Raw genomic sequence first — 22,480 nt, 5'->3', positions numbered from 1 at the left:
TCCTCTCCTCCGAGCCGGCTGCCTCTCCCTCCATCACGCTCCTCTCCTCCGTCATCATCAGTCAGTTTGATAATAATTTAAATCAACATTTAATTAATAATCAGCTGCGGTTTTTAATATCAGACAGAACGACTTCCAGTCAGGGTGAAGCTGCATCCATCAGGTGGAGTTCAGCTTCTTCACGTGCAGCATGGAACCGTCAAAAAGCTGCTGCTGCACTTATAAACACAACGCAGGGATGTGGGCGGGGCCACGCGGCTTCCTGCAGCTCATTGGACGCCCTGATTCAGCCGCTGCATCAAAGCACCGAAACACAGCTGAAAGTCTGCAGGAGAAGTAGCACTTCATCAAGCCCTCCTCTTCATCATGTTCTCCTCTTCATCAAGCCCTCCTCTTCATCACGCCCTCCTCTTCATCAAGCCCTCCTCTCCATCAGGTTCTCCTCATAACCCTCAGACTCTCGGGTGGGTGTGATATGCGTGTAACCATGACAACGTGGCAGCAGGTTAAACTGAACATGACCACAGCAAACAAGGAGCAAACAGCAGCGGTGGATCTTCAGACCTCCTGCAGCAGCATCCGGACCCTGAACGCACCTCAAAGCTTTTACACACTGAAGATACAGGGTCCTCTCCTCTGGCCAACGTCCAGGTTTTATTTAACAGATTATAAGATCGAAAACGTCTCTGTGGATCAACTTAACAGAAAACCATCATCAGACTCATCTTCCTGATCTTCCACCGTGTTCATATACCTTCTGAAGAGAAGCGCTGACTCATATTAACAATGATGAGCGACTGTTGAAGAATGAAGGAAAAGGAAAAACTATAGTTTTATTCATTTTAAAGTATCTTTTTACATTTTACTAGAAAAAAAAAACTATATTGAATCTAACAAATAAATGATCTTTTATCTGAGACCTCAAACAGTGATGGAAAACGTCACATGACTGCATCAGGAAACTGCTTCAGCTCTGATTTGGCGGTTTTGGAGACCAGACCCTAACACTAACCCCCCCCTCTGGTCTTCAGCAACCACTTCGCTCTTCCTCTTCCTCAGACCCTTCATCTTCCGTGTTTACAACTTGGACAGATCCTGCTTCTGCATGTGCACCCGGCCAAACCTTGTACCAACGGCATCATGGGAAATATTCTTCTTCTTTGGCTAGAGAAGTGAAAGAGCAGCGGTGTTAGTTTGAAGAATTTATGGATACACTTTAATGATTTTTATAAAAACAGCTTCATGAAATAATGTAAACCAATCAGCTGCATTCACCGTCCACATTATCAGCTCCACCTGTTCTTTAACTACACAACGCAAATGTCTAATCAGCCAATCACAGGGCAGCATCTCAATGCATTTGGGCATATTTGGGAAGATGGATGCAGCCGACAAACCTGCAGCAACTGTGTGATGCTGTCATGTCAGTATGGAGAAAATCTCTGAGGAAGGTTTCCAACATCTCTGATCTATCACACCAAGAAATGAGGCAGTTCTGGAGGAATGCAGGTGTCCGACCCGGTTCTCAAAGGTGGACCTGATAAAGTAGACGGGGAGGTCAAGTGCACCAGAGTTCACTGAAGGAAAAGTGGTAACAGATCAGCAGGAAGCTGATGATAAAAGACAAGCTGACTCAAAGATGTAAAGTCAAGTTGAAGCCTTTTTATATGATATTATATGTTATACACAGGGTTTCCCACACAGACCAATGTGTGGCACAGCGCCACAGATTCCACCCCCCCCAACATGAGTTTCAAACAAAATGACTGAATGAATTTGTCATTGCACAACAGTTACATCAATAATCATTGGCAGAGAAATTCTTAGATCTCAGGTTCTCCTAATAATGTTAAAAAGAAAATAAACCACATGAAAATAGTCAAACACAAAAAGTATGAATACTACAAATAAGTTCTACAGTAAAATATATAACAAGCAATAAGAAGATGTTATTTAAAGGCGGCGTTGCTGCTGACAGCATTTAGAAGTCTTATGTCCTGCGGTATGAAGCTGTCCCTGAGCTGGTGGGACGGGCTTGAATGCTGCCAAACCGTCGGCCAGACGGTAGCAGATAAAACAGTTTGTGACTGGGGTGGGTGGGGTTCCTAATGATTCTGGTGGCCTTCCTCCTACACCGCTGGGTATAGAGGTCCTCCATGGATGTGATGTGCTGAGCAGTTTTCACCACCCTCTGTAGAGCCTTGCAGTGGAGGGCGGTGCAGCTGCTGTTCCAGGCCGTGATGCAGCCAGTCAGGATGCTCTCTATGGTGCAGCTTTAAAAGTTGCAGAGGATCCTTGAGTCCATGTTGAGCCTCCGTAGAAGAAGAGCCTCTGTCTGGCTGACTTTGTAATAAGGTCAGTGTGATGAGTCCAGGTGAGGTCCTCACTGATATGAACCCCAAGAACCTGAAGCTTTGACTCTTTCCACCGTAGCCCCGTTGATGGAAAGGGGGTCATGTTCCTCCCTCTGCCTCCTCCTGAAGTCCACAATCAGTTCCTTAGTTTTGTTGACATTAAGATGGAGATTGTTGTCCTGGCACCAAGATGTCAGGCCTCTGACCTCCACTCTGGAGGCCATCTCATCATTACCGGTGATCAGGCCAATGACGGTTGTATCGTCAGCAAATTTAACAATGGTATTGGAGCTGTGGGTGGCTACGCAATCATGCGTGAACAAGGAGTACAGCAGAGGACTGAGCACACAGCCCTGGGGGACGCCGGTGTTCAGAGTCAGGGTGGAGGAGGTGGTGCCACCCATCCGCACTGCCTGTTTGGAGTTTGGAGGACACAATGGTGTTAAATGCCGAGTTGTAGTCAATAAACAGCATTCTCACGTGTGTCCATCTGGTCCAGATGGGAAAGGGTGGAGGGTGAAGGCGAAAGCATCTTCAGCTGACCTACTGGGCCTGTAGGCAAACTGAAGTGGGCCTAATGAGTCCGGGATGGAGGAAGAAGTTGATGATGCATTAACAATGATGCATTAACAGTGTTAACTAATTCATGTAAATAATTGCGTTGACATTTTTAACGCATTTAATGCATGCGTGGCATGATACATCGATCATCTCTGTTATGATGGTGGGACGTGGAGGTGTCTAGAGGCAAGATGGAACAACCCATGTGCGCCACACTCGCGGAGAATGGTGGCATTTTAACACCCACATTTTTCCCAGTAAGAGGATTTAACAACTGCACTTTTCCCATATTTTAAAAAACCTTTCCAGGAGTGGCCACTCTATGGTCCTCCACCTCCCCATTTTAATGGCTCTCCCTCAGTCGCTCGTCATCACTTCCTTCCCGGGTCGTCGCCCGGCTGACGGTAAAGGAGCAGACCCAGCAGCTGCCTGGTAGTATGCAGGGTTTATACTTCAGCTATGCAGGGGCGGGTCTAGAAAAGTTCTGCTGGGGGACCAGGCAGGAGAACTGACCAGGAAAAGGGGGCACAGATGAGACTTTTATAAAATATTGAACTAATAATAACAACAAAAAAATTTTATCAGCAGGTGTTTACTTTGGGTGAAGCTGCTGTAGGACTTTTATCACTGCTGCACAAACACTCACACTTCAGTGATAAAAGGAAAAAGCTGTTTTTATCCATATCATCAGTTTAATCAGAGTTTCTTCATCAATAGACAGTTTTTAGGCTGTTTAGGCTGCTTCAGTCATCACATCTGCTGGTTTTATCTAGAACATGGTGGAGATGATTTAGAACAACATATAGAAGCACATTACATGCTGCATTTACTTGGACATCTGACGTTTACCCAAGGGAAGGTCAGTTAACACGTTTGTAGCATCGACTCGTTCTGGTGATAGAATACTGTAAAAACGGGCAAGGTTATAAATGGTGATTAATCATGATTAATTCCTAAGCTGTGATTCATCTGATTGAAAATGTTTTATTTCTTAGTTCTTAAAGAACTTACTCTTAAGAATTAAAATTAAGCTGAATAATTTTAAATGATTCTTGTAGCTTTAAAACTGTGTCAGCAGGTGACAGGTGTGTATTTAATATGGCAGCTCAGAAAGTGTGTGTTTGAACGCTGCACACACTTTACATGCCACCGACCATCACCGTGACCCTGACTGGTGCCAGTAGAGCACCACAAATTGCCACCTGGTCGGTGGAAAGCACGTTTTTAACACAAGTTTTGATGTTTTCCCCTTTTGGTAATAGACTTCATTTTATTGTCTGTCCTCTGACGCCACCTCCAGGATAAACTGACAATTGAAGTTTTTCTTAAAACAGAGTCGGACATTTTGGTATTTTCTTGTGGGTTCAGCAGCTGTGAAAGGTAATTAAACCTTAAACCTTTTTTGTTTGTTTGTTTTGTTTTGTTTTTTATTTAACTGTATATAAAATCTTATCCCTTTTAATCCCAGTCAGCATCAGACATGATGTTTCTCAGCGGTCAGATTGGGAGGTAAATGATGTAAAATGAATGTATGAATAGATGTAGCAGCATAAAGGTCGACCAGAAGAAGAAAGCAGAATTTATTACTAACAGAACTTTGTAGAAATAACACACAGATCAACAGTGACCAAACCTTTTCTCACCTCTGCTGTTGCTGCTCTGACAGAATGACGGGACACAGACCAAGTTAGTTTTTATTCTCTTTACACATCCTTAAACATCCTGGTTTCCTGAAAACTCGAAAGACTGAGTTTTCTGAATTCCTGAATCCTCCATTGAGACAAACAGTGAGAAGACATGTCCAGGTTGTTCTTACTTTCGGGGCTTTAGGGTCTTTATGAGCCAGCTTGCACAGGTCATCTGACGCCAGGTGTGTTCTCCTTAAAATCAAGTCCAAAGACGGCCCGACCTCCTCCAGCTCAATCCTCAGGGTCCGACACCCGGACTTCTTTAACAGACACCTGTGGTCACACAGAACATCAGCAGCTCTGCTGTGGACATGAGCAGGGAAACCATCTGACTTCTGTACCTGTAGCTGTGCAGGGAGATTTTCCCTTCTATGTCGTTGAAATGCAGGACGTGCTCCAAACCGGCCAGTCGGACTGCAGGCATGGTGGGCCTGAGGAAGTCTGAGGATGGGACAGGAAGCAGAGAGTCTGGCGTTAGCGGACTAACTCCAGGTCAGCATCCATCAGCATCAGAACCGCATACCTATCAGCAGACTCTTCTCGCCATTTGTGCTTGTTGTCGGATTCAAAAGCTTCTCCTGCAAACACGAGCATGGGTTTGGTTCCTTCTGGACACTGAGATGATGTGTCAGAACATTACAGAGCAGAGTGAAGAGATGACAGAGGAAACTTTCTGGTTTCTGTACAGACCTGGCATGATAACAGATATTACCTTGATCTCACTCAGAGAGACAAACGTCTTGATGCCGAGTTCAATCATGTCTAGAATGTGGAAGTCAAATAGACGACCTGCAAACGGCCAGATGAAACAGACCTTACAGTTACTGTAACAGCAGCTGGTTGAGGAGGACTCAGCATCCTTCTTTAAAGCTCCACTATTTAACCGTCAGATTTTCTCCCCGACGACGGCTAATCTGGCATCATCTTCATCCCATCTCTTCTCCAAGATCTCTCCAATTAGTGAGAGTCAGTCTGATCTTAACTCTTGTCTCATCTCTTACTTTGTCCCTTTCTCTCTTTCTTTACAGCTCTTCCTTCAATAATGTCCTCTTGCATTTGAACATCATATGTGTGGCATCCAAACAATTCAGAAACAGAATTCTAAGGTCATTGTATTTTAAAGAGAAACTCACCAAGGGTTTAGATATTTTGGAATTATAATTACCCTCCAAAGGTCACAGTTGTTTAAAGCTAACTATGGTAAATTGATGGATGAAATAAAAAAAGATCTTATAAGATGGGAAATACTGTCTCTCTCACTTGTGGGTAAGATAGAAACAATTAGAATAAATATACTGCCAAGATTACTTTATCTGTTTCAGTCCTTACCTATAAAAATCCCAATGTCTATATTTACAATGCTCAACAAAAGGCTCTCAAAATTTATCTGGCCGAATAAACGTCCAAGCATTAGACTTAAAACCCTTATGAGTCCTAAAGAACTTGGAGGATTGAATGTTCCAAATTTTAAAAATGACTATTTTGCTGCTAAACTTAGGCAAATGTTAACATGGATTTGCCAAGAGGACGATTCGATCTGGTGTAGAATGGAACAAGGTGATTGTTCAGAGATATTTCTTGATACAGTTCCTTTTATAAATCCTGATACGTGATCAATAAAGAAGAAAAAGTTACAAATAAATGGGTTAAAACTACTTTCTCTATATGGTCAAATATTAAAAAGGTATTAAATCTTCCAAAATCAAACACTCTGCAGATTAATAAAAATACATTATAACCCAGAATTTCCTCCAAGATCTGATTTTAGAAACCGGACTGAAACAGGCCTTATTATGTTGGGTCAAATGGTTGAAAATGGAAATTTTGATGTCTTTCCAGCAGCTCCAACAAAAATATGATCTCTCAACTCAAGATTTTTATAAATATCTACAACTAAGGCATTTCTTACATAAACATAATTATTTGATGTCTCTACAGGCCCCACCTTCCAAAACAGAACATTTTCTTAGTTCAGGAATAAAAAAAAAACAATTAATAGTAAATATGTATCTCATGCCTACAAAATACTACAACAAGAAGGCAATGCAAATACATTGAATATTAAGAGAAAATGGGAATTGGAAATGAATACAATAATGAAGAATGGGGACAGACACTGAGGGTAGGACATAAAATATCTAAAAGTCCAAACCTAAGAGAGTCTGAATAGAAAATTACAGTCAGATTCTTTAGAACCCCCCTCATAACTTCCAAATTTGGTGTAGCTTCAGATCAGTGTTAGGGGGCTGTGGACGTATGGGAGACCACACGCATATATTCTGGGCCTGTCCTGAATTAACAAAATATTGGAAAGATATACAAAGGGAAATTAAAAGTTGTCTAGAGGTAGAAATTCAATTAGAGCCGAAGTTTACAATATTAGGAATAATCGCTAATAGATTCAGATTAAACTGTAATGTACCTTTATTAGAAATATTACTCCTAATTGCTAAGAAAATGATTACCATCTCCTGGCTTAAACCTCAGCCCCCCACCATTATTCAATATAAGAACAAACTGCAAGAAATATACCATATGGAACAAATAACAGAGAGATTACAGATGAAAACGGACTCATTTATAGATGAGGATGATGCCTAATTTTTTATCTTCACAAGTGAGGTCTCGACCAGATAAGATTAAAAAAATCCTTATGTGTGTACCAGGCTTTATGGTAGTATGATGAGTCTGAAGGTTTGGAACAGCAGAAGAACCGGGGGGAAGATGGCTGGCAGACAAAAACCCATCAGAATCTCCATTATGGTGGAGAAACTCATGTGAACAGTGTATATTATAAACATGCATATTAGCTATATTTCAGTCCGGAAACTGTCCTCCTTTCTACAACCTCATGAGGATCAGCAGCCCGGTTTTACTTCTGTAGGCTTATAAGGACAATCTCTGGACCCTAGAAACAAAATGCTGAGAAAAACGTAGAAACTCAGTAAAAGTCTGAAGGTGAGGGCTCGCGCCCTTCGTATGTGGAGACATTTTTCCTTTTCACATTATGTAGATGAGAGCCCAACGGTTGCCTTACATCAGGTTTAGGCTCGAAAAAACTGGGGTTGAAACAGTTGGGGGCGTTTTGAGTCATTTTAACCCACAAAATCCTAACATCTGAATTCATTTTAAAAATGTCTATTTTACCATTAAATCCCACATTTGTAACAGTTATGAGACAAATTTCACTCCTTATCAGGCTTCCTGACTCCGAGACTTTACCAAAGATGAGATTGTTGGGTCGTTTCTTGTTGTGGGAGCCGAACAGAAACAGAGAGCAGACCGTCTTCTTGGAGAAAAACTCCTGAAAATTATTCAAAATAATGATTACAAACAGAAGAACACGGTCAAAGTTGAGCAGTGAGGTATTTCTAGGATTCTCACCAGTGATGTTGAGTCCTCAAAAGGCAGAGTGATATTCTTTCTGAAGAGGAAAAGGTTTCTGTCAACAAGTAAATATTGATCCATCACCAGCATCCTGAGAGTTGCTCTTCAAAAAGCTCCAGTCTGCAGACCTAAAACTAAAGTGGAGAGAGTTTCAGAGTCCTGGTGCAACTGATGAAAAGGCTCTGTTGTCTTTAGTTTTTAGCCTCGTACGAGGTACAACCAGCAGGCCGTGGTCACATGACCTTAGGGACCGGCTAGGGACATACGGATGTAAAAGCTCTTTGATGTATGCTGGTGCTTGTAAGTGAAAACCAAGATCTCCAGATACTCTGGAGGGGATGAGGAGCCAGTGGAACTGAACAGGTAGCAAAGTGACATGAGACAACTGTAATGGATTTAGATTTTTAATATTAACCCAGTTATTTTGACATCATGCGCTCATCGTATCTGTGATGTATGTGATGCACCATGATGGCGTTGCAGTGTCTGGCTCTGATCGAGCCTGGCTCGTGGGTCATTGCCAGGTAAGACCTAACTGCCAGCATGGGAGCATGCCATTGGACCTGTGTAACACACCTTACAACTGCTGCCCTGTCTTCTACTGTTTATTCTGATCACAACGAAAGACTTGTCTATTGAAACTTTTACTTAACTTCTCACCGAGCCTTTATTAAAGAAAAATTCCACAACACAACTTCAGAGATTTATAACGGAAATAAATCTTGTTTTTAACTGTATTGTTAGAAGAAGACTCGTACAAGCAGACACTGTTTATATGCCTCCTTCATCATCTGACTGTTTATCATTGTGTTTATTCTCTACCCAACACACTTCACTGGTTCTTTATAGTCAGGTCTCCAAGGTTTTTAATACCAATCAATAACTTTTATAATGTGCTTTTCTCCAGACTGTACCTGTTTAACTGACCAAATACGGAGCTAGGTAGATGTGTTTATGTTCCACCGTGCTCCAGGAATTCCCTCCTGGACACTTCAAAGCTCACTGACTTTGTCTGACCTCCTCAGGTTTTTTCCAGCTTCTTTGCCTTCCTCCCACAGTCCAAAAGCATATCAGGATAACTGGTGGTGCTAAATTCTCCTAGGGTGAGTTTCGGTGGACTGGTTACCTGTCCAGGTGTACCCTGTCTCTCATCCGATAGTGATGGGGCAGGGTGGGACCGATAAGAACAGGGAACATGGAATGTTGGATAAGAATTTGAGTTTAAATGTAAAAGATGTTCAATTTAAAAGAGAAATTTTAGTGAGACGTCATGATATTTTTGTTTCCGAATCTGAGGAGAATTAGGTTGAAGAATCTAGTTATTGTTCATTTAGAAGTCCTAGGGCCTGTTTCACAACAGCAGAATTCAGTTAACCAGGAGAAGAGAAGATAGCAGGGCTTGACCAGCTTTGTCAGAGCATCCTGCTTCAACTGGTTTTACAAACGACAAACCAGGCTAAAGGCCCATTTATGCTCGATGCAGAGGTGGATACGCAAACAGACATTTTCGTTCGTCTTCTGCATCAGTTACGTGTAATTTGATCCATTTTCATGAAGCTAAGCTATCTGTTGCCTGATGCAGAAGACCCGGGAGTTAAGGACTGAACCAGACCACTTTGCCACAACATTGCTGTGATGTAGACTATTAAACCAATTAATACACATCACAAGCAATGTGCAGTCTTCATTAATGGACATTATCGAAAAGTCTTGTTGTAAAATGATTTCCTGTTCACAAAATCTGCCTGATGGACCTCAGAGGAATTTTACTTTGGTATGATGATTTATTTCAAAATTATGTGCATTACTGTTCAATGTTTGTTTTTTCCTTCCTTTTTTCTGTCCTGCAAGTTCTTTCTGGCACAAGCCAGGTCACCATTGTAAATAAGAATGTGTTATTAATGGCCTGCCTGGTAAAATAAATGTTAATAAGATGAAGATAAGGTGCAGTCCAGTAAAGCCACTGGAGAAACCTGTAACACAAAGCAGTGAGTCTCCTAGTATGACTGTTAACACTTTTCCTCTCATTTCTCCTGCAATCCTATAAAATCCTTGACGTCGTAGAGTCGACATCTCAGACAGCTACGTTTTCTGAGACGTTAGTTAACTGTGTAGATTGTAAATGGGATGGTTCAGCGGAGTGGTGAGTGTATTTGTGTATTTTACGCATTCAGGTGGTCTGCAACACGCTGCTACGCTTTCTCTCTTTGTTTTTGAACCTCTTCTTTTTTTATTAGGTACTTGCTACTTGACAGACTTCTGGGAGGATGTCCTGCTCCGACGGAGAGAAGTACACCGCTCCTGCTGCCATTGTAGATCAGTGATGGATCAAGAGGGTCTGTTTGAGGAAGCCGCGAGCGCGCACCTATCCAAGAAAAGTTTCACCTGGCTTGATGAATCCGTGTCTGCTCATCCTGGCTTGCGTTTTGTGCAACAAATTAAGTCTGCAGTCTGGACACTTGTTTTGGATTGGATGAGCCCAGCTTAGTTATACATCCTGGATGTCTAAATCCTACTTTTGGCCCCTGGTCTGGATCAACCTACCTGGTAACTGATGTGTTACTACTTCTGTGAAACCGAATCAATGTTAAATTTAGCCATGATAACCAGGAATCTAATCCTTATCTCAGTTTCGTGAAACAGCGATCTACATCCGATCCGATCCACACTGCAGACCAGTTGGTGGCAGTATAGCACCAAATATGTCACATGCTGTAAAAACCAAAGGAAGTAGAGTGACGCTGCAGTTTCCCATGATTCACTGCAGCATCATGGCGGACACCAGAGAAAAAGCCCTGCAGGACTACAGGAAAAAATTACTGGAACATAAAGAAGTCGACGGACGTTTAAAAGAATGTAAGAAAATCTAAAGTCTGAGTTTTGTGATTTAGCCTGGCTGTGTTTGTTTGTTGTCACCGTGTGTTGTTGTTTATCGGTTAGCTCAGCGGTTAGCTTAGCAACTAGCTACTGCTTTGTCATGCAGTTAGCATTTCCATTAATGAACCGTCACAATTGTACCCTAAAGGAGGACACAAACACCGTTTACAGCCCGGTGATACACCGACGAGGACTTCAATTGACAGATTACGTCGGTGGTTATTGGGACGGATTGAATTTGTTTTTGTATATTATGCTAACAGCTAACGCGATAGCTTGCAATTGTGTCTTTTGCAGTGAGAGAGCAGCTGAGAGAACAAACCAAACAGTACGAGAAGTCAGAGAATGACCTGAAGGCTCTTCAGAGTGTTGGACAGGTAAGAAAATGTTCAGAGAAGCACCACAACAACGACCATGATCCACCTGATACACAGCAGCAGTTTCACTTTTCATAAAGATTAAACAGCCTCAGTAATAATCTTACCTTGATCAGTCAGTCAGCCTGATGGACAGCTTATAGCTACACAGAATTTATCACAGCTTATCCTGAATCCCGGAGACTTCTTTATTGTAAAGGATGCTATTCCTTCTGACGTCTCCTTTTCTGTTCCTGTTACAAATATGGATCATACTCAAACAAGTGTAGGTAGGCAAGATATGTTCTGTTTTTCTTTCAGCCAATCTTTAGAACAACTCTCTGCTCCCCATTTCTGTCTTATTTCAACAGTTTAGGTAGTTATACACTGTGAAAAAAGCTCATTTTATAGATATGTTAAAGTGGCTCTATTATGCTCATTTCAGGCTAATTTATTTTAATATGTGAGTCCACAAGGGCATGAATCAATCCAGCATTTTTTACATACCCCTTATTTATTTTATATCGATCCTCTCAGATCAGCCTCTGCCAGCAACAAGCAGAAAGAAATACTTTCAGTTTCTCTCAAAGTCAAAGACACTTAATTTAAAATAATCAATAATTACTACCCTGCTGCTGTGACTCTAAAGAAGCGGTTTAATTTTGAAGTGGAGCCATGTGTTTTTTGTGGGGAGGGAAGCGAGACTATAGAACATTTATTTTTCTCTTGCCATTTTTCCATAAAATTCTGGAAAGAGGTTGTTACCTGGTTTAAAATTGGTCATGACATTGTATTAGAACCTCTGCAAACACAGTTTTATATTGAAGTTATCCCTCACAAATGCCTAAAACTAGTAAATATAGTTTTCCTCCGAGGTAAATATTATATCATTGTAAAAAAAAAAGGAATAACGGTCTATTCTCTGCTGCTGGGTTTGAAAATGAATTAAAAACATATTTTCAATGTTTAAAACTCTTGTATGATAGAATACCATTGTTCTTTGTGTATATATATATATAATTAATCTGAAATTTTTGCTCACTTTTTCAGGACTTATGTTGGAAAATTCTGGTCTAATATGTTTGTTCTCCTGAAAAATAATTTTCTCTTTTTTTTTTTTTTGTTTTTGATTTTCATCAACCAAAACAAATAAATTCATAAATAAAACGAGCTATATCATGAATCTAACTTTTATGTTCTTAAATGTAAATATATTTACAATAAGTATTTTTTACCTGTTTTCTCTTGTGAAATTAAAAAATATCCTGAGTCTATTAAATTCTTAAATTCTAAACTCAACCTAATGTAAAATACAGTGGAAGTAGTTTATGATTTTTATTTTCCATCTAGTTTGGTCATTTATTTGTATTTGACTTTTATTTTGCTGTTAGTTATTATTATTTTAAGCCCCCGTGTTCAGTTCTGTTATTTAAACTATTTTGTTATTGACTTATGTTTTCAATAAAGCATTAAAAATAAATATAAATAGTCAAGATTGTAACCATGGTAACCTGAGACATGGATGATGCTGATGGCTCTTTGTCCATTTAGACCAGAAACCTTTCTGAGACATTTACGTGTATTTATGTTCATTCATATCAGTTTTGTGATGTGGAACAGAAAGAATTCAGATTGCGGTGGGCCGCACAGAGCCAGTAGTGTGTATTATATTTTTAGGATAATAGCAGCACACCTGCTTATGTTTCACATCATTTGTAATAAATCAGTACCTGGTAATAAAAAACTTCTGAACGATAACAGCAGCAGCAGTGTCTCATCTGCCCGGACCTCCTCCGTCCTCCTGTCTCTGGAAACTGATTCTTATTTATAGGTTGATTTTAATGTACATATCAGGTCATTGAGTTAATTCAGCTGTTTCTGTCATTGTATGTCAGTTTGATGTTTTTTTCTTTTTTTATTAAATATTGATTAAAGTGCTTTTCCTGCTGGAACTGCAGACCTGCTCCACACAGCTACTCACTATATTTGACAGCTGTTTAAGCGTCTGTAGGTTAACTTGGTCTTGCCTGTAAATGAGATGTTTTGTAATGTGGATGAACTTGGATTTATTTTGTCCTCATTAACAACATCTCTTCCTGCAGATTGTTGGAGAGGTGCTCAAACAGCTGACCGAAGAGAAATGTAAGTTTACTGTTAGATACCTGATGGTTTACTGGAAGCTTCAGATCACAAATTCTGTTTTACTCTGATTCATCTTACATTCAGAAGCTTTTTTAGGACAGAAACTCACAAACAGCTGTTTCAGCTGATGCACAAATAAAGCAGAACTACAGTAACTTCAGAACCAGCTGCCAGAAACGCCGGTCTGAGTAAAACATCTGCTTCATCTCAACTTTCTCTTTATTTTAGTCATCGTTAAAGCCACCAACGGGCCGCGCTATGTGGTTGGATGTCGCAGACAGGTAGGTCTGATCACAGACGGGCAAACACGGTCATGAATTTTTTTATTTTTATGATTATTTCTTTTTATGTATTTGTAGTTAATGCAGTGATTGTCAGCTTACCTTGACACACCTTGACTGAGGTGTGAAAATGTGCCTGATGTGAAATATTTTCTTTCCAGTTGGACAAGTCCCAGCTGAAACCTGGTACCAGAGTGGCTTTGGACATGACTACTCTCACTATAATGAGGTAAGTTAGAGACTGTTAGAGGATGAGAGTCCAGCAGCTCACACACATGATGCAGCCAGAATCACAGTCCAGAAAATAAACCCTGCTGAACCAGAGCTTCTGTCTGTTGTACTCCTCCTCAGGTACCTCCCCAGAGAGGTGGATCCTCTGGTCTACAACATGTCCCATGAGGACCCCGGCAGCGTCTCGTACTCTGAGATTGGAGGACTGTCTGAGCAGATCCGTGAGCTGAGAGAGGTACGAAAAGTCCGCATCAGCTGGAGGTCCAAACAGCTGCAGGACTCCCAGGTTATGCTGGACTTGATCCAAAAGTCCTGGTTCCACCTGTTCATCCCACGGCATGAACACAAACGATATCTCTACTGAAAACAGTTTCATCATCTCCAACCGATATTCTGTTATTCCAATATTCAATTATTTTTATACCAACATGGTTTACACAGAGCTTAAATGACAGAGAAATAATCTTTTTTTGGGTCAATTTAGACCAAAAACCCCCAAAGACTGTTGGGGCCTAAGAGGTTAAATATAAAGGTAAAATCCAAAGTTTACAAAAACTACTAATTATACCCTAACCCCAGAGAGTGGAAATAAAATTCCTGTTGTCTTTCTAACATTTCCTAATGAAACAGGTTCTCTTAGGTTCGGTGATGATGATGATGATGGTGGTGATGGTTTCTGTTTTCAGGTCTGAAAGAACTCATCTGTGTTTTGTGTATTTTCATCAGGTGATCGAACTGCCTCTGACCAACCCGGAGCTCTTCCAGAGGGTGGGCATCATCCCTCCAAAAGGCTGCCTGTTGTATGGACCTCCAGGTCAGTAACATCATCACTTATTTAACCCATAACACTCTGCTAGCTCAACAGTGCCCCGAACACCATCACTCTATTATTACCAGCGTCTCAGGAGCGGTGGTGTGTAGCTCTGTGGGGTAAATGTGATGGATATTTAACCCTTTAGATGATCTACAGAAGTTTTCCAGCATTTCTATCCCGTCCAGGAGGTTTCCAATCCAGCCACTAAATGTAGTTTTATTCAGAGACTCTATCTGGTAAATCCACAATGATCCATGATAACAGCATTATTTATCACATTGCATCATAACAACATCACCATCACTACTATGTTGCTAAGAGACCTCTATTTAGACCTGGACATGATGATGAAGCCACTTCCTGTCAGACTTTCCACCAATCAGAGAGCTTAGATTGACGGTAACGTCCAATCAGGAGCAGCCAAAGATCAACCAGTGAGCAGAAAGTTCTATGTGTGTGTGAAAATAAGAAAAATAATGCTCCTCTATGGCTGGAATAAAGCCAAGAAGACGTTTCTGATGCACGGTGGCGCCACAAAGCAGCTGAGCTGGAGTTGGTTTAGTGAGGATAGCAGGTAAATAGTAGCAGGAATAACTGGAAATGAGGAAAAAGTGGAAACATGGAAATAGTTTCTGTTGTGTGTTTGTTTCAATAACAATATTTTTTCTCCTGAAAGCCAAAACTTGAGAGAACGATGAGATGAGAAAAGGTTTGGTCACTGTTGATCTGTGTGTTATTTCTACAAAGTTCTGTTAGTAATAAATTCTGCTTTCTTCTTCTGGTCGACCTTTATGCTGCTAAATCTATTCATACATTCATTTTACATCATTTTACCTCCCAGTCTGACAGCTGCTACATACTGGTTTATACTGGGATTAAAAGCTGCTACAGACTGGTTTATACTGGGATTAAAAGCTGCTACACACTGGTTTATACTGGGATTAAAAGCTGCTACAGACTGGTTTATACTGGGATTAAAAGCTGCTACAGACTGGTTTATACTGGGATTAAAAGCTGCTACACGCTGGTTTATACTGGGATTAAAAGCTGCTATAGACTGGTTTATACTGGGATTAAAAGCTTCTACAGACTGGTTTATACTGGGATTAAAAGCTTCTACAGACTGGTTTATACTGGGATTAAAAGCTGCTACAGACTGGTTTATACTGGGATTAAAAGCTGCTACACACTGGTTTATACTGGGATTAAAAGCTGCTACAGACTGGTTTATACTGGGATTAAAAGCTGCTACAGACTGGTTTATACTGGGATTAAAAGCTGCTACACGCTGGTTTATACTGGGATTAAAAGCTGCTACAGACTGGTTTATACTGGGATTAAAAGCTGCTACAGACTGGTTTATACTGGGATTAAAAGCTGCTACACACTGGTTTATACTGGGATTAAAAGCTGCTACACGCTGGTTTATACTGGGATTAAAAGCTGCTACACGCTGGTTTATACTGGGATTAAAAGCTGCTACACACTGGTTTATACTGGGATTAAAAGCTGCTACACGCTGGTTTATACTGGGATTAAAAGCTGCTATAGACTGGTTTATACTGGGATTAAAAGCTGCTACAGACTGGTTGATACTGGGATTAAAAGCTGCTACACGCTGGTTTATACTGGGATTAAAAGCTGCTATAGACTGGTTTATACTGGGATTAAAAGCTGCTACAGACTGGTTGATATTGGGATTAAAAGTTCCAGCTGCTACAGGCATTTTCTTCCACATAAAAAAACAAAACAATCACAGATGAAAACTAGCTAAAAATATCTTGGACTTTTAGTAAAGAAACATTTGTAATAATAATAAACATGGTTCCTCTTGTCTTTGCTGAAACAGGAACTGGGAAGACTCTTCTGGCCCGAGCCGTGGCCAGTCAGCTGGACTGTAACTTCCTGAAGGTGAGTGTTTACTCTGTTTCCTTGGTTCTGGGTCATTCTCCCCACCGAGTCCAGCTAGCTGACTGTGTGGCTTGTGCAGGTGGTCTCCAGCTCCATCGTGGATAAATACATTGGAGAAAGTGCTCGTCTGATCCGAGAGATGTTTAACTACGCCAGAGACCACCAGCCGTGCATCATCTTCATGGACGAGATCGATGCCATCGGTGAGTGTCTAGGGGTCGGCACTGGTTCTGTTCTTCCTGTTCAGTCTTCACATTTCCCCATCAGCTTCTCTGCTGGTTACAGTCGGTATTTCACTTGCTTCAGTTCGGCCCGGTTCTTGTAGTTTTTCACTGTTGGTAATACCATGTTTCTGATGCTCTTTGTAGCCTTGTTTCCACTAGCAGGTGTGGATCGGGGCGGTTATGGTACGGATATGGTTTGTAAACTACAATCTCGTTGCATCCTTACTTAAGAGATGGAGCATCAGGCGGATAGCGAAAGATGCCTCAGCTACGTAACAGTGTGACGCCATCGCAGCGCCTTCCTTAGAGTAGAACCAGAACACGACTCAGAAACAAAGCAGGAGGATGGCGTCATCCACCAGTTTGTGTTCTTTCTTCTTGGCGGTGCTTCGTGACGCCATTTTAAACAGAGATTTAATCAAGAAAAAGAAAATGTGTTGCTCTGAACGAGGAGCTGTTCCTGCTTTGTTTTTATGCCAGGTTGCATGGAAAGGGACGTTTTTCCCCCTCAAACAATCAACGGATTGCAGTGTGACAAGCTCCACCCTTTTGGGTTGGGTCGGTTATATTGGTACCCCAAGAGAAAGGTCCCAACAAAGTAGGGCGGGTCTGATTTTAGAGTACCCTTCCCAGTTTTCACGTGTGGTAACACAAAGAAATGCGTGCAGACCCGCCCCCTTCGGTGGAAACGGGGCTTTTGGTACCAACCCAGCCAACAGAGCTCTGATTGGTCTGAAAAATGGCCAGAACAATGTGTGCAGCACCCACCGTCACACTGGCTGGCTCTGTGTTACTGACTCCGCCCACATTAAGCAGGGACTGTGACAGGATGGAGGAAAAGTTGGCTTTTAGGTGCATCGTGATGCGGACAGATTCAGAAGAAAGTACTAAAGTTAAAAATCTGTTAATGAATAACACAACGTTCAGGAATGTAGAAGGCAGAACTAGACATTATAGAAGTGCAGCGCCCGGACCGTCTGTGCGTGCACATAACCGACTGTGCCCGCCCTACCATGCGCAGATGTCTCGCATCCAGGTTTAGGAATCAAACCAAGACCGCTAGTATCTGATGCCTGTTTTACTCTAATGGAAACACAAGCTGTCCTGCATTAGCAGTAGATGAACCGGTTATCACGTCTTCAGTAGTTCTTGATGCAGCGCCACCTCCGGTGAGAATCTGCTGCTTAAAAAGTCTGGTTCGTTCAAGAGCAACATGAAAACAAACTCAGACCGGAAGAATTTCACAGCCCTCAACTGAATAGGCCTCGAAGGTGCCCAGTCTAGCAGCCTGTTAGGTCTGAATGTCCCAGAGTGACTATGTAACCATGGTTGTGTCATCTGTGGAAACATGTTAATTTCTCATGTTTCCAAAATATTTTAGTTTAGTTTGACACAACTTAGGGCTCTTGTCCAGGTCCTTTCTTCCTCCTTCTAAAGATCAGTGTTAATAACGGTTTAATAATTTCATTGCAGCCGTCCCACCTCTAGACAGAACATGAAGCAGGAACGGTTCTGACAACCTCCAAATAAGTCTTGCACCAGGGGTCTGGAATAGGGATCGAGCGATGCGGACTGCTGGTTGTCTTGAGCTGATATTTGGAACAGAAACTGCTTTTGTTCCCTCAATTTACATCATAAAACGACAATAATAATTTTAGAAGTCTCCTTGTTTAAAACAAACAAAAAAAAATTAAACATTAAAGTTCTGAAAGTTCTTAATCCTTCCAGTTTAGGAGCTGCTGGTTATAATGGAGGAAACGGTCAGCTGGTACCGCTGTCCGAGCATTTAGAGAAGCACTGACGAGGGAACAGCTGCTGTTCTCATCTGCACCTCACAGAAAAGCTCACTGTTGACTTCACCTTCAAGTTAAATCTGCAGGGATGAACAGATCTCTGTACCAAATCTTAGTTTTGTTTTTATACATTAGAACGGCCAAGACCGTTTTGAAATGTGCATATTCAATAACTGTCAAATAAAATCATGACGCCTTGCTGGTCCCTCACTTTTCCTAGAACTACATGATTTTTTAATAAAACAAGTTTTAATATTTTTAATATGTAAAGAGAAGAAATATGACATTTTTCTGGCCACAGGTGGTTATTTTCGCCGCGCTGTTCTATTTACTCCTGACGTTCTGGATCAGATCATGTAGAAGTATTCTGTAAAGGGGGGTACGCAGAGATGGATCCATGCTGTGTTTTACATCATACTGGACTGGAATAAAAACTGTCAAAGGGTTTCTGCAGTTAGCAGGCAGAGGAACATCCAGCGGAGATCATAAGCCAGAAATATTTCCGCCTTCTCTCCTCATCACAGTCGTATCCACCGCATACACACTGGCGTCGTACGGCAAGCAGCACGTGGAAAGAAGTTAAGAAAAACTTACTATGAAGCTAAAACCAGTATTAGAAGTCCCAACCAGAGCAGAGCAGGTCTCCTGCTGCAGGTGTCGTCTTTTCTCCCAGCTTTGCTAGAGACGCTTCTAGACTTCATAGAATAAAACAAGATGAGTTAGAACTCACTGGAGTTTTTACTCTACTGAAACTCTTATTTGACTTTATAGATCAGTGGAAGGTAACTGTTATATCAGCTGATCACTGATTGATCAGCTGCTGCATGAACACAGAGCTGCCTGTGGACGCCTGTCTGGAAATCATGCCGTACTAGTAAACAACACAAATATCAGCCCGAAATGTCGACCGGCCGGCGTATCGGAAATCAGTGTTTGGTGAATTATTTCTTCTTTTTAATTATCCCAGTTAGTGTTGTATTATACATGGGTGGAAAGTCTGATTACTCACCTTTACAACCAGGTAGACCTGGGAAGGACGGTGCTTCTGTTGAATGAACACTGATACATGTGGAGGAACGTCCTCCAGGAATGTCCCAGAACCCCCTGTTATATTTTGTTGGTGTTCACTCTTGTGGAGAGTTTCTGGGGGGGCTGGATGACTGATTTCTTCCACAAAAAGAAGTAAAAAAAAAAAAAACCCAAAAAACTACACAATCCATACACAGCCGGACCAGCTGGTTCCTCCTCCTCATGCTGGTTACCAGCCTGGTCACATGTAGGTGAAGGTACTCTGTGACTGAAACACACCTGCAGCCCCTGAAACTCGGAACCAGAGTGAACACCAGCAGTGTTGCTCCATCCTTCCCAGTTCTACGTGGTTGTAAAGGTGAATAATCAGGTTTTCCATCACCAGCTTGTGTCTAGCAACCAGGTTCTGATGTTTTTCTGAAATCTTGTCCTGCAGGAGGCCGTCGCTTCTCTGAAGGAACGTCGGCCGACAGAGAGATCCAGAGGACTCTGATGGAGGTACCTGAAGTCTCAGAACCACAATGTTCTACATTTAACACTTACTACCAGAGAAGCTAGAACCAACCCAGAACTGGTTCTAACACCAGCCCTGGGACCAGTTTGGTCTAAGTTGACTGTGACCAATGTTAACTCTGATCAGTGGTAGTTAATTAACCGTGACTGATAACCGTCATAAACGCTAACACCAGTTATTATTTTTACTTTATTAGCTCTGATTGAGAAATCAGCCTCTGCATCTGACTAGAGAGCAGTGGGCTGCCATGTTTAGGAGCAGTCCAACATGCAGGGAGCAGTTGGAGGGTTAAGGGCCTTGCTCAGGGGGCCACAGTGGGTCATCTCTGTGGTCACTGGGGACTTGAACCTGCGTCCTCCTCTAAACATTGTAATGAATGAGAATGTTGGTGAGCATGGCAGTAAAACGTAAAATCTACTGACTGGAAGCAGCTCTGTCATGATAAACATTCAGCCGGTCTGGTGGTCTCCACGACGCCACTCAGATCCTGATGTCAGTGGTTTTGATCTGGACCCACAGTCGATTCTAGTGTAGCAGGTTTTTGGTGCCAGGTCACACCACTGGTGGTCCAAACAGAAAGAACTGGCTCTACTTTGGGATCTGGTTCTGGTCTGTGTTTACATGGACTGTTGGTTTTTTAGTACCACGGTGTGAATGAACCTTTGGACTCGCTGGCTGGTGTCGGTGTTATGAACCATGTCTGGTTCTGGTTCTCGCATCTTTTATGATGACATGTTTGATCAGTTCTGTTCCCTCAAACACGAAACAATTCACATTCCATTCAGAGTGAATCTAGACGTAACCCTCGGGTTACGTGGCTGAGCTTCACTGAGCGTGCTCAGAGTAACCTTTTGTTTCCTGTCAGCTGTTGAACCAGATGGATGGTTTCGACACACTACACAGGGTGAAGATGATCATGGCCACCAACAGACCTGACACTCTGGACCCGGCGCTGCTGCGGCCCGGCAGATTGGACCGGAAAATCCGTAAGAGCTCTTCCTGTCTTTCTCAGCTCTCTGCAGCTACAGAAACTCACTTCCTGTTTCTCCTCAGACATCGAGCTGCCCAATGAGCAGGCTCGGCTGGACATCCTGAAGATCCACTCCAGTCCCATCACCAAGCACGGAGAGATTGGTAAGTGGGCGATGTTCTGCATCTTCAGCGTCATTCAGGAGCAGCTTCAGCTGTAAACTCTCATCTGGTTTCAGATTTTGAAGCCATCGTGAAGTTGTCAGACGGTTTCAATGGAGCAGATCTGAGGAATGTGTGCACAGAAGCAGGTGGGTCATCATCCAGAAACATCATTAGTCCTGTTCCTAGGATTTGTTTTTTCATGACCAGCCGTTGTCTGCTTTCAGGACTGTTTGCTATCCGTTCCGACCGCGAGTACGTCACTCAGGAAGACTTCATGAAGGCCGTGAGGAAGGTGGCCGACTCTAAGAAGCTGGAGTCTAAGTTGGACTACAAGCCTGTATAAACAATCATTTGTGTCTGCTTCATCTTGTTTTTGTTTTATGGTTGAAAGCCAGAAAAGATTGAGGAAGCTGTTGTAGAAAAAGTTCATCATCTCCAGACTTCATAACAGTTTCCAGTCATTAGTCTGGTCCTCCTCATGTTTTATACCACACCAACCAAGCCAGTTGTGCTGGTTCTCCTCACACCTGTATAAATAAGTTCTTCTTTTCAAATATACATCACATGTAACGATGGCTGTGTCCAAGTCTTTTTTAAACACGTTAAATATGTCTACAGATGAAGCCTTCTGGCCGTCTTCTGTCCTTTACATCTACATTTCTGTCAGTTTTCAGTCTGTAGATGTGTAGCTGGTCGTAAAAAAGGTGTAGTACCACCAGAAAACATGGGGGGTGGCGATGTTGAGCAGTATGGCTCATGTGAGACCAGAGAACTGATCAAAGAAGGCATGATGTTTTTCATGTATATACAGACCACCACCATCTACCAGACTGCCTCTTATGTCTCGGAGGACTACAGGGGTCTTCCATGAAGCAGGATTAAGGGAAAGTCTTGCATATTCCGATAAGTCTGGCTCATCTTCAGTTCCTAAAATAACTCTTGGTTACCATGGTAACTAGTTCTGAAGTACCAGTCTGCTCTGGACTGCAATACGTGTCCAGCTGAGTTGCTATGGTAACTAGTGCTGGTGAACCAATCGGATCCGGAGCAGGACAACTGTCCAGCTTATTTAAGTCTCAACTTAAAGAATGTCTGACTGGTCGAACCATTTAGGGAAAAGGAAAATCCTAACAGCATTTACAGTTAATCCCATAAAACCCCAAACTGTCCCAAACTTCTGATCA

The 22,480-nt window shown here is 42.0% G+C and overlaps 1 protein-coding gene and 1 pseudogene across 1 annotated transcript; one reads left to right on the top strand and one right to left on the bottom strand.

The window, feature by feature from the left end:
- Nucleotides 1–912: 912 nt before the first annotated feature.
- On the bottom strand, nucleotides 913–9,866 carry LOC121633411 (annotated as a pseudogene).
- Nucleotides 9,867–10,698: 832 nt separating this feature from the next.
- psmc6 (proteasome 26S subunit, ATPase 6) lies at nucleotides 10,699–21,871 on the top strand. Its single transcript, XM_041975390.1, has 14 exons — nucleotides 10,699–10,846; nucleotides 11,165–11,244; nucleotides 13,326–13,365; nucleotides 13,594–13,646; nucleotides 13,808–13,875; nucleotides 13,998–14,112; nucleotides 14,604–14,691; nucleotides 16,541–16,602; nucleotides 16,682–16,805; nucleotides 20,085–20,146; nucleotides 21,028–21,148; nucleotides 21,216–21,296; nucleotides 21,371–21,442; nucleotides 21,521–21,871. The coding sequence occupies exons 1-14, from the start codon at nucleotides 10,744–10,746 to the stop codon at nucleotides 21,637–21,639; spliced, it is 1,188 nt and encodes a 395-aa protein (XP_041831324.1). The 5' UTR covers nucleotides 10,699–10,743; the 3' UTR covers nucleotides 21,640–21,871.
- The last annotated feature ends 609 nt before the right edge of the window (nucleotides 21,872–22,480 follow it).

The sequence above is a fragment of the Melanotaenia boesemani genome, chromosome 22 (assembly GCF_017639745.1).
Source record: "Melanotaenia boesemani isolate fMelBoe1 chromosome 22, fMelBoe1.pri, whole genome shotgun sequence".
Taxonomy (NCBI): Eukaryota; Metazoa; Chordata; class Actinopteri; order Atheriniformes; family Melanotaeniidae; genus Melanotaenia; species Melanotaenia boesemani.
The sequence above is the reverse complement of the archived record's forward strand: the minus strand, read 5'-3'. Positions and strand labels throughout refer to the sequence as shown.

Coding starts and splice junctions, on each gene's coding strand:
- psmc6 (XM_041975390.1), top strand. CDS start 10,744: ATGATTCACTGCAGCATCATGGCGGACACCAGAGAAAAAGCCCTGCAG. Junction 14,113..14,603: donor AGATCCGTGAGCTGAGAGAG/GTACGAAAAGTC, acceptor TATTTTCATCAG/GTGATCGAACTGCCTCTGAC. Junction 16,806..20,084: donor GGACGAGATCGATGCCATCG/GTGAGTGTCTAG, acceptor CTTGTCCTGCAG/GAGGCCGTCGCTTCTCTGAA.